Here is a 12,063-nt window from a genome sequence, read left to right as displayed (position 1 = left end):
GTTTTATCTCTTATAAATACCAACTGAAATTGATATAACGTCTACGTAAATTTCCAAACTTTTATTGCGTTTTGAAAGCTTACGGAGTGCTATACGAGTGATTTCTTATTATTTTGTTTTTATTTCACGTAGTTATTACGTTTTGAAAATGTATTTGAGTGATTTATTTGTGATTGTTTGTCTATTAACTTCAATTAATGTGTGTTTGGGTTATATTGAAAACAAAGAAAATGAATTGGGAAGTGAACCACGGATTGTTGTAATTGAAACGTATGTGAATGTGCATGATTTTAGTTGAAATCAGAGCAATGTCAGTTTTTTTTCGACAAATTTCTTATTTTATATTTTAGGCAGAGCCATAACGTTTCCAGAATTGAGACTTATTATGAAAAAAAGCAGAATCATCAAAGGTGTCCAAAAAATCCCAACGGAATATGTTTGATTCAAACTCTTGAAAAAAAAGAGCGCATCGTATGGAGAATCGAGAATAAGACAATGCCAATTTATAGGTGCCGTGATGGTTACAAATTGCACGATGACTTTTGCTTGCCCAATTGTACTTGTGCGAATGGTATTTGCATATCGCCCCAGCAATGTAAATGTTCCAAAGGATACGAAAACGATAAGAATGAGTATGGTTTAAAATGCGAACAAAAAAACGCAATTATTATCTCATGTTAAAAAAACGTGATATAATTATAATCATAATTGAATGAATTATTCATTTCCATGTTATTAAATGTGTGTTGGTGTAAGTGTAAAACTTTTTTGTGTTTTTACAGTCCACTCAAATGTAGTCCGGTGTGCGATGAATGTGTGCACGGTGAGTGCATTTCACCAAATTATTGCAGCTGCTCTGATGGTTATCAATGGAATGGCGGCCAAACTAATAAGTGCATTCCAATTTGTTTTACAAATTATTATTTCAATGATACTCTTGAATTGTGCATGCCAAAGTGTGAACCGCCGTGTATTTTTGGTGAATGCATTGGACCAAATGAATGCAAATGCATTGACAATTATCAACTTGAACAAGGATCGACCAACGAATGCAAACCAATCTGTAATCCCAAATGCGTAAATGGTATTTGTATTGACGGTGCCCAATTTAAAAATGGATCGTCCAAAGAATGTGATCAACATTCTGAAAATGGAAAATATGTTTCAACAAACGAATGTAAATGCCTTAATGGCTATCAATTTAAAAATGCTTCGTTTACGGATTGTGAGCCGAAATGCAAGGAGATTTGTGTAAACGGTAAATGTATTGAACCCGACAAATGTGAATGCAATGATGGTTATCAGTTTAAAAGTGAGTCAACGAATCTATGCGAACCGATTTGTGAACCGGAATGTGCGAACGGAAAATGTATCAAACCGAATGTGTGCGAATGCAATGATAATTATGAAAAATCCAGCAACCAAAGTGCTACGAACATATGCTGTCCAATATGTGGCTTTGAATTTGGGAAAGATTGTGCAAGCACCAACTGTATCATTGACTATTGTGAGTGCGCCGAAAACCTTGAGTTCATCAGAAAAGACGATACAACAATTACCGAATATATAGTCGATTCAACCACTGACACTTCGACTACAGAACAATCAACTTCTAATTTACTCAATGAAATTGTTTCGACTGAGTCAACTGACGATGATGAATACACTATGCCTTTAGATGTTGAAAAACCAGTTAAAGCAGTTTTTAATTGGTTAGTCAATCAATGTAAACGATTTTCTAAGTGATACTCTTGTCTAATAATTTCATTCCAACATTTGCACTTTAGGTGGAGTATTGTGGTTGCCCTTTCGGTGATTATGATGATTATTTTATTTGGCTTTGGCTTTTACAAAAATCGTAAAATAGACTATAATATGGGAGATGACACACAAGGTTTGAAATGCATTTTTTATTTGTGCTTTTTTCCCTTCATTTCTTTTTTGTGTAATTTTTTAAAATCTTCTTTTTTTCAGCTTCAATCCATTATTGGAAAAATCCCTGATGTTATATTTCTCCATGTATTTTGCAATAATTCATTTCAATAAATGACTTGTTTATCCATAAAAGAAAATTCAAAGAGAGTTTATTATTGCTTTTTAATAATACGCTTTTAATTTGTTGATGAGTTCGGCAGAATGTATGCATATATCCTGGAAAATGTGTAAACTCAAATTATAACCGTTTCAGGCTATTTGGTGTTTCAAAAATCGATATCCGATTAATATAATGCGAAAATAACGCGTCAACTTTGTTTCCGCGATACGTTCATCTTAAATGCAATAACAGTATATCATATTCGCAAATGAATTCGAATTCATGTTATGAATTCAATAATTATATCGATAATATATCCGAGATTTGTCGTACGACTCTATCAAATGTTGTAAATAATATTAATGGTAATCGATAGAGACATAGGCATGCATATGCATACACATGAATACGATGTCAAATGAATAAACAACATTTGCATATGGTTGCGTTTTGATTTTGCGAAACTGTCATGTTGTGTCATTAATTTCATTTGGAAATGTGGGTCATTGGCCCAAACATTTGAATTCCGCATAGTGTACATTTTTCCATCTTCCGATAACAACCCTACCAAATATAATTGAGTCGTAGTTATTTTGAATGTCGAAATGTGCTTGAATCAAACGACAGACAAATGTGATTAATGAAAGAACTTATACAAAATGCCTTGACATTATGCTACAATACATTGATTGTAGACCATAGCAGGCAGACAAAAGCTGGCATTGATGAAGTGAAGTTAACCCGAGCGCAGTTGTGCGAGGCATCAAGACAAATTCAATATAAGGATTGGGTATAGTTGTGACAAATATTGAAATGTTAACATTCTTCGGTGTAAACAAGAAGACAGTTTTAAACAGTGATTATGATAATGGATTCTGAAGTCCATCGGGACTGAATTCAAAAGTTTACGCTTGAATTGAGTTGTTCAAAACCGAGGACATGCATTCGAATACATATGTATGCCAATTCACATACACAACAGTGACCACAACACATACATGTATGCAAAGAATACAATACCAACTGCTGTGTTAACTACATGAGATGCAGCTGATTTTCCCGTTTATTTGCTCTGTACTACATTAATTCACTACTCGAAAAATAAACTCTCTGCAAACCATTTTTTGGTAAACATTTTATTACTAAAAAAAATCGATAAATAAGTTTCATGACCAGAGAATGAAAAGAGAGTATATTCCAACTGAAAATGTAATTCCAAAAAAGTACTAAATAGTTTCGTTGAATTCACTTTTGATCTTTATTTATAATTATATTTGACGTATTTATTCAGTGACTGTATTAAAAGCCAATGGAACAACAAAAGAAACAGTATACTTTGTGTATGTGTGCATTTAGTTGTGCTCACCATAGTTACGCGTATCGCGTAAACAATTTTTTTCCGAGAGTTTCGCTTTGTCATGTCGACTATGCGGCCGTTTTGAATCGTGTTATAGAGTAAAACATTCCGCATAACAATTCACAACATCATTTTTTTTCAATATTCTAGAACATGGTCTTTGTCTATGACACATAATTGATTTTAAAAAGTTTGCAAACTGTTTTGAGCAATCGAACGAGAAATATAACAAAGTTTTATGTGGTTTCAACTACCAATTGAAAATGGTGTTTTCATATTGAGATTTTGCGGTTGTTATCGCTGTTGTTAATTCGCGAACACCGCATGACCATAGCGAAAAAAGCATTTCGGTTTGTTTGTTATGAGTTCAAATATACGAAGCTCACCAAATTAAATTGCGTTGCGGATTTTTGTGGTGTTATTGTGAAACGAGGATCAATATATATCTTTCTCTTTGTGCAAACATTTTTGCCTCCATCCATTGAAATAAAATCCGATTGGAATTTTCGGTTTACTTGTGTTTGCTTATTTCAGTTGGTGTTGTTGTGACTACTGATGTGTTTTTTACAGTTAACTGAAGCAAGTTCTAACTTCACTGGAAAATAGTATTTTTCGCAGAAATTTATGAGATTGTATAACACAAACGAATTTATTTGTAAAAAATAAAAAAGTATGTTGCCTAACACAAAGCAAAAATTGAAATCAGATCAAAATGACGTGGTCTCCGCGTTATCGGCTTTATCAATGCCGTCACTGGCATCAAAACCACAACAACCGATAACAAGGTCTTTGGAAATGCATCGAAGCAATTCATTAGTGAGATACAAAACAACCGCTGAAACAATCAGCGAGACAAAAAGAATGCTATCGAATGGTAAGTATTAACCAAACCAGATCAGATCATATTTCGAATAATTGAAATTATTTTCAAATGGGGAGAAATCGAGTGAAACATTTCCATCGAATGCACATTGAACAAAACAAAATTATTTAAATTCAATTTAATATGTTTAATCATATAAAGCACACACATTTAATAAATTATCTGTGATTTTGTGTCATCCTAACGGAACAATTGATATTACAATATATAATAATTTTGTGTAAAAACACCAAATTCATATTGTTAATTCTCCTTCGGTTTTCAATAACACTGGACAATTCGATCCCTTTGAACACAATAAATTACAAAAAAATGTGTATTGGTCAACAAAATTAAAATCAGAACATTTAGCATAAATGCAAATAAATTCAAATTTATGCATAATTTATCATTCAATTTTGATGTACGGGGTGCACAATGCACATGTGTGCATGTCGGAATTGCTTTTAACTCCCCCATCTGATGTTTTCCCTCACGCTATTTCTATATGTGAGTTGAATGGAATGTGACCTCCATTCCGATGTATTTTCAATATCTCTGTAAACAGTTTGGCCCTGTTTGTGCTGTGCTTATGTGTTGTGTTCATGTTTTTGAGCTCATCGAATTTTCATCACTTTATTGCGTCGTTTCAAGGTGAAAACAGAAATATGAAGTGTTTTGTTGTGATGTCTTCAAACAAAAAAAAAAGAATATGGCATGTTTATTACGGGGGAGCACCGTCCAATTCATATCGACATTTTTGGTTCAACAAACGGCATTCATTTCATCGATTTTTATCTGGGGGTAGTTGAACCAGCAAACACAAACAAGTCTTTTTTTCATAGCAGAGATAAATATTTAAATATTAAAAATGTAAAGTGTCACACATGATATTTGAAATTTACTATGATATACTATGTTCCCTTTATGTTTCTGCTTCATTCTCTTTCCCTCTCTCCCTCTTCAACTTTACATATTCATGTGATTTATTGAAATTTCTGTTTATTCGCATACGGTTTGATTATATTTGCATACAGGTGTTCGATTGGTATCGACTCGGCGTCCAATAACTCCCCGTGAACCACGTCGTCAACTTTATGGAAAAATTTCTTTAGCTGATCGTCCGCCAAGCGCATTCAGGTATGTTTCCATTTGAAGTTAAAAGTTTTGTTTTTTTTTTTCTCAAAATTGAAATGAATAAAAATAAACTCACCACTGATTGGCTCTTTAGATACAGTTCAATTTCACTTTTGAAACAGAAGAAACACATAGATAAATACATATTTTTCTTAACTAAAAAATACCAAAACGTATGTTGGAAATGTGATGAATTTTCATTTTTAAAGTGTTGTAATGTAACTATTCGACCATCACAAACAAAGTTTGTATGTATGGTTTGGAAAAATAGAAACCTGTTTATTTTTGATCAAACTTTTTTCATTATAATCCATACAAACTTCTCTGTCGAATTTGTTCGACATGAATTTTTTGTGATGTGATAAAATCATAACCACATTGGTAGTCCATCCAATTTCAAAAGTTCAAATTGTTTCACTGTTGCAATCAGATCGTGGTTAAAATACGCTTTTGGCTAATTAAAGTGATGCAATATTTCAGTTTGAGTTATTTACAACTGGAAAATCGTGTATTACCACCAATCGGAACCACATCACTTGTGACCAAACTAAGCTTGTTGAATGGTGTAGAAGAGCCAGATGGGAGCATCAAAAACGTTGACGATGAGATGACATCAAACAGGAGTGCATTGCAACAGCAGCAGCACCAAACAGATTCGTGCGCAATGGGAAACAATGTAATGGATTTACGAGCAAAAAGCGGTAATGAATCCTATGCAAATACCTGTATATTGGCTATTAGAAGAGATGATAACAGCTCAAACACTGCAATAAATCTTAATTTTCCAGATAAAAACAACCGAAACAATGGTTGCCCGAAATTACCAACACTTTTATCCGATATGAAAAGTGGCACTTCTTCTAATTGTAAGTAATTGTTAGCAAACATGATACAGCCATATTCAAAAGGCTATTTACAGCGATTTAATCGATTTGTTCGTGAATTTGATTGGATACCACGTTGCAATATGCATTGAAACATATCGGTTGGTCTCGGTGGCTTTTGGGGGATCGAACGGTGTGCTTGTGTGCCTGTGTGCTTGTGTGCATATGTATGTGGTATAGGAATTCATGCATTTGCGGATCTATCGAAATAAAAGTTAAGTACCTAAATAGCATCCCACCAATAGAATAGCTTCATGAACTCATACAGTGCATGGAACTTTTCAACAGAATTTTTGGTTAGACTGAACTCTGTATAATATAGAGTCTATACCGAATAGTTGAGTGTACGTCTTTCACATCATTTTCTGTAATCTCTGCTTTATTATACACAGATATATCACTTCGTTTTACTTCCTCGACAAATATATACGTATATAATTCGTGGTTACGATCAATTAAATTGGATTTTGTACACAGCAATCAAATATAAAACCACTCTGTTTGAGAGTCATTTCATTCTCTTTTCTTTTGCTTTCTATTCAATATTATTCCAATGGCAAAAACTTGTTGATATCGAATTATATTTAGGTCTATTTGTACGCACGCTTTTTGTGCTTTGAATTGATATCGAGAAATCTAATTACGCTCACTAACGCATAACATGATGACACATTTCTTTTTTTTGGCAGAAATCATTACAAGCACCAATCGATAATGAATTATTTTAAGCTGTAAATTGCTATTCAGATCAAATTCCACTCCATTCAATTTTACAATTAGGAAAAAAGCGCTTTATTTCGACAGACAAAAAAAACATGTTGTTTTCAAAGCGAAAATAAAAGTAAAGCACTTTGATCGTTTGTCCTCCATTATTGAACGGGAGACCCATCGTATGTTTCCAAGGCATCATGCTCATATTTCGTTTTAATTAAAGGAATATATTACGTTTATATTTTTTTATTAAGCATTCTCTGGTGAGTCATTTTCAGCGAATGATGTCCAAAACATAAGCGCCAAGACCCGACTCTTCAATGGTAACATGCAAAAGAATCGCACGACGATTGCAAATATTTTTGAAGACGATGGTGAACAAATTACATTACCGTTGACTGATGATGTCAATCAATCATGCATGAAAAAGGTAAATTATGGCATTACACATTGGATTTCGTTTTGTACACAAAAACAATGAATGCAAAAAACAAAATGGTTATTTTGATAAAAAATTGAAATATTTTCAAAAAGCCACATAATTCCTAAGTTCCAATTATTTTGATGTCATTTGCATAGCATGGATAGTTTTTTTCTTTTCGTTTCATTCAGATAATTTAAAAAAAAAGCTAAATGGAAAATAAATTGAATGAATTTTCTATACACATTCTTAGCAACCAATCAGTGTACAGAGACGATTGCTAACGTTGCGTGGTAATGATTTGCTAGCCAGTAATTCTACAGAAACTCTATTGGAAATGTTAAAAGCACATTCTGGCATAAAAGATTGCAGCGAAGAGACTATTTTACATATAAATGGGGTTTGTACATTACACTGTTTTAAAATATATATTAGATTGTATGGTCGGGTGTGAAAGAGAGATTGAAATCCATTGACTATTGTTCATCTTTGTCGGTTCATTGTTTTCTTAGATACTAACCGAGTTATACACAAGGGTTAAGGGTGTTCGTAACGATTGGCGTAGTTCCATATTGTCTGCACTCTACGGCTTGGTTGAATGTACGTCCGCCAAAATTTTACTCTCTGTGGCACGCGTAGTGCTTGTGGTAAGTGAATTTCAACTCTATCTTTTCATCTCGCTCTTTTCTTTTTTTTACTCGATTGCTATCGCTATCGCCCATGTTTTTTTCATACAATATTAAAATTATTCTGAACCGTTTCGTTTCCGCCAACTGGCACCAACTGTTACAATGTAACCAATTTCAACATTTACTCTCGCCATCCCTCTGTGTGCACTTCACGTGTCATCATTGTACCAAATACGAAATCTCTATGTGACTCAGTTGGATGTCGTTGGAAGCAACTTAACTGGCGCTTGTAAATTAGTATTTAAGGTGGCTAGGAATGAGAGAAATGACAATTTATTTGCGAATATTGATGTGCCAGGTATGTAAATGATTTCACACTGAAAACCATAAATTAGATTCGTTAGTCGCTCTACGCCTCAATCCATTTCGGTTTCTGCACACATTTTCAAGTATAATATTTTTTTCGGTATTTTGATAGAGTTACTAATAGATGGACTTGGTCGGGCCAGTCCAATTGATGATGCTGAAGCATGTATTTACGGCTATGGTGCCGTACGATTTCTAGCAAATGCGGTCGTTTCATCATCAGTGTCAAATGGAAGTCGCTGTTCAAATTCATCAAATACATCAAGACCAACGACAGCTACATCAACAACACACAAGAAGCAAAAAACATTAGCTTCACGATTGTACCATGTAAGTTGTTGCAATATTCAATGTGTATTATGGATCCAGTAGTTGCTTTAATGTTTATTGTTTTTATCATAGCATGGCGCCAATGATCTGATGATTTTACATTTGATGATGATAAACGAAACGGTAAAATATGCAATTTCTCTACACGAATTGTGTACTATATATTATTAAACATTGTGGAAAAAGAGAAATAGAGAAATTTACTCACTTGAACCGGATCTTTTTGATTTTTTTTTACAGGGAGCCGCTGCAAAATTGCCAACTCAGACATTACACGCTCTATATCAACTGAGCAGTGCTTTACGTGCTTTATCGAAAATTATTATGTCAGATCATGGTTTGCAGCTGATACTTTCGGAAAATAATAACAAAAAATGTGCAACATCCGTGTCATCATCATCATCACCATCGCCATCGTCGATGCCAAAAGCATCAAGTGGAAGCATCGATTCGGTCGATTTTGCAATGAATGATTCAATGAAAACATCAAACGAATTTGATAGACAAATAACATTGGCTGGGCCGCATTTGATTCGAGCGGCTGAAATTTGCATTAATCAGGCGGAATTGCAATTGTGCATAATTCGAACGTTGAGCATTTTATCAGAACATGAAAGTTGTTGTGATGGCATTGCTGATATGGCACCACGTTTGGCCATTTTACTCGGTCCAATAATACTGGTTTTACCGGAACAACGAAAATATAACGCTATGGCCATGACGAAAAATGATATATCAAATAAATCATTGAGTTTACTGAATCGCATCGGTTATATTCTCGGTAATATAATGGCACAATCCGATTCAGCTCGACTTCAATTTTATAATAATGATGTTGCCATGGAATATTTATTAAAATGCTTAGAATATTATGCAAACGAAACGCAAATTTTGCGACATCGTCAAATGCGACAGTCTAATTCAGTGAATAACATTAATGAATTGTCAAACGACGGCGACGATGCAAATGACTGTCAGATCGATACAGTTACAGACGTTGTTATTAAATTGATTCGTGTCATAGCAAATCTTAGCGTAAACGCTGAAGTCGGATATAAATTAGCTAATCATCACCAATTGGGTGCGATTTTATTAGCATTGTTGAACACAATCAACAAACATCGCTTAAACTTTGTACGTACGAAAATTAATTTACTCTCACTTGTTTGCAAATTAAATATCTAGTACCCTGCAAGGATTGTTGTTGTTGTCCGAACATGTTGAAAATTAATTAACATGAAATCGAATATTCTCTTACATTTTGTGTTTGTTTACAGCGAGAGAAATTTCTTTGTAAATCAATTTGACTCTTTTATTATTTAAAACCCTTTTCACAAATGAATCATTTCATTGTTTTCCATTCTTGAAATAATTTTTTTTTGTTCTGTCTGTCTATGTCTAATCCGGTCTTTTTTGCCCAACAATGTGTAGAATTCCGAATTCGAAGAATTGCTATTGGCCACGCTTGGTGCAGTACATAATTTGTCATTCTATCAAAATACGATAGACGAACAACAGACGACAAATGATGATTCAAAGGAAACCAATCATCCGCAAAGCATGATTAAACAGATGACAGCAATAAGTGCTGCATTGTGTGCGATATATCAATGGTCACCTGAATCGGCACAATCCGAAATTGCACGTGTACTGGGCAATTTAACAAGATCATTAGAGGCTCGTGAGGTATATTATTTCGAGAGTGAGTTATACTATTATAGGTTTTATACAATTTCTTTTTTATACACTTTTGACAGGCTGTATTTTCGGCCGGTGGTTTAGAATTCCTTTTGAAGAATTTATCGTCAGATGATTGGGACATTGTGGAGACTTCGTGCGGTGTTTTGGTCAATATGCTGAGTGATTGGGAACGACGTTCAACATTTCGTGAATTACATGGACCATTTCTATTGCGAGATGTTTTACAACGCAGTGCACTGAAACATGATTGGCTTTTGGCCTTGATTGCTTGTCAAGTTCGTTTCAATATGAAAAACCTCAACATTTCAAAAAGAATCAAATTAATTTTTTTTGTTTCAATTATGCTCTTCTCGACTTTTGCCATTCTTTAAATATTCCATTTTACAGGCAATATGGAACTATATAATTGATTCTGGTAATGCTGTTGGTGCGTTGGGCGAAAGCGAAGCCGATTACATATCTGCTGATATACTTGAACTTTTGGGTAAGTGAAAGCGTGTGGTAATTTACATAAAACCAGTTTCAAGCATCAAAAAGCCAAGAATAACAAGTTTGCGTTACTTAATTTATGGTTATCAGATGAAGAGAAATTGTTCGGTGATGCCTTGGTCGACCCCGTTTGGGAGGAGTTTGCTGTCTGTGCTGCCGATGTGCTTGAACGCATTCAATCTTCAATGTCATACAACAATACACCATATGCGTCCGCATCCGAAGATGATAGCGAAGATGACGAAATCAACAAATCGGACGTTTTGAAAATGTCAAAAACTGGCTTTAAATTATGGTTGGCGAACTCATAATTTCAATTGGGCAAAAACGAACAAACATCAAGTCTAATTGTTTAATTGTTTTCAAAACGAATTTATGCATTTCAAAATATGAGAATCCAATGATGAATAAAGCTTTTATTGATAAAACAAACATCAATTTTCATTTATTGCTTAAACTTTTGTGATTTCAATTAGACATGAATGGTATTCCTCTTTATCTTTTTTATTAAAAGTTCAGCAGTCCAATCGACTACTAAGCGAAAAATTCACTTGGAGATTCATAAAATATTTATTGAAGCAAAATGGGAAATTTATTTCGATGCTCGACTTAAACGAAATCATGTTTCATTAATAACTCTCAAGAGTGAATCGTTTCGATTTTTTATCTTTCCGTACAACAAGCATATTGATTTGAACACTTATGAAATATTGCATAGATATTGCTTCATAATCATAACGATAAAGTTTATCATCATCTGGCTGCTATTACTTTTTTAAAAGACTAACTTCTCATTCGAGAACTGCAGAAATTGATAGAAAGATTCTGGAAAAAAATACAGATAAAGACTAGGGAGAAGATACATTTTAACAAATGCGAAACTTAACCTTGGGAGGGATGCAATTTTCACCATATGATTTCATCCATAAATCTCTTCTTTGAAGAAAAAACATCAGCATTTCTCTTGCTTAAGAATCATTACATTCTTTCAGCGATGTTGTGGCACGCTCTACAGGTTTCCGTTCTATATAGAAATTAATGGAAGTTCATGCTATTAAAAAGGGCAACCGTTTATTGGAAACCAGGTCAAAAAAATGCTTACTTTTTCTGCACTTTTCTACTTCACAATTCAAACAATCGC

The 12,063-nt window shown here is 33.8% G+C and overlaps 2 protein-coding genes across 3 annotated transcripts; both read left to right on the top strand.

The window, feature by feature from the left end:
- The first annotated feature begins 97 nt into the window (after window positions 1-97).
- LOC116342732 (protein draper-like) lies at window positions 98-2,067 on the top strand. Its single transcript, XM_031770449.1, has 5 exons — window positions 98-270; window positions 351-632; window positions 783-1,712; window positions 1,788-1,894; window positions 1,975-2,067. The coding sequence occupies exons 1-5, from the start codon at window positions 149-151 to the stop codon at window positions 2,001-2,003; spliced, it is 1,470 nt and encodes a 489-aa protein (XP_031626309.1). The 5' UTR covers window positions 98-148; the 3' UTR covers window positions 2,004-2,067.
- Window positions 2,068-3,574: 1,507 nt separating this feature from the next.
- LOC116342889 (armadillo repeat-containing protein 2) lies at window positions 3,575-11,249 on the top strand. Of its 2 annotated transcripts, none has more exons than XM_031770680.1 (15): window positions 3,575-4,266; window positions 5,292-5,394; window positions 5,872-6,092; window positions 6,180-6,257; window positions 7,241-7,416; window positions 7,661-7,807; window positions 7,920-8,054; window positions 8,292-8,394; window positions 8,515-8,732; window positions 8,805-8,855; window positions 8,973-9,866; window positions 10,164-10,418; window positions 10,490-10,708; window positions 10,821-10,917; window positions 11,013-11,249. In XM_031770680.1, the coding sequence occupies exons 1-15, from the start codon at window positions 4,065-4,067 to the stop codon at window positions 11,231-11,233; spliced, it is 3,120 nt and encodes a 1,039-aa protein (XP_031626540.1). In that variant the 5' UTR covers window positions 3,575-4,064; the 3' UTR covers window positions 11,234-11,249. The 2 variants fall into 2 exon arrangements, with proteins under 2 accessions (XP_031626540.1, XP_031626541.1); XM_031770681.1 differs by having other exon boundaries at window positions 10,821-10,934; window positions 11,013-11,124.
- The last annotated feature ends 814 nt before the right edge of the window (window positions 11,250-12,063 follow it).

Source organism: Contarinia nasturtii, unplaced genomic scaffold (assembly GCF_009176525.2).
Source record: "Contarinia nasturtii isolate CC-2019 unplaced genomic scaffold, AAFC_CNas_1.1 Cnas_scaffold_928, whole genome shotgun sequence".
Lineage (NCBI taxonomy): Eukaryota > Metazoa > Arthropoda > Insecta > Diptera > Cecidomyiidae > Contarinia > Contarinia nasturtii.
The sequence above is the reverse complement of the archived record's forward strand: the minus strand, read 5'-3'. Positions and strand labels throughout refer to the sequence as shown.

Bases quoted from the DNA above. Each gene is read 5' to 3' on its own strand.
- LOC116342889 (XM_031770680.1), top strand. From the start codon at position 4,065: ATGTTGCCTAACACAAAGCAAAAATTGAAATCAGATCAAAATGACGTG. The intron at 8,733-8,804 runs GTAAGTTGTTGC...TTTTTATCATAG, and splicing joins TAGCTTCACGATTGTACCAT to CATGGCGCCAATGATCTGAT. The intron at 10,419-10,489 runs GTATATTATTTC...CACTTTTGACAG, and splicing joins GATCATTAGAGGCTCGTGAG to GCTGTATTTTCGGCCGGTGG.
- LOC116342732 (XM_031770449.1), top strand. From the start codon at position 149: ATGTATTTGAGTGATTTATTTGTGATTGTTTGTCTATTAACTTCAATT. The intron at 271-350 runs GTATGTGAATGT...TTTATATTTTAG, and splicing joins CGGATTGTTGTAATTGAAAC to GCAGAGCCATAACGTTTCCA. The intron at 633-782 runs GTATGGTTTAAA...GTGTTTTTACAG, and splicing joins TACGAAAACGATAAGAATGA to TCCACTCAAATGTAGTCCGG.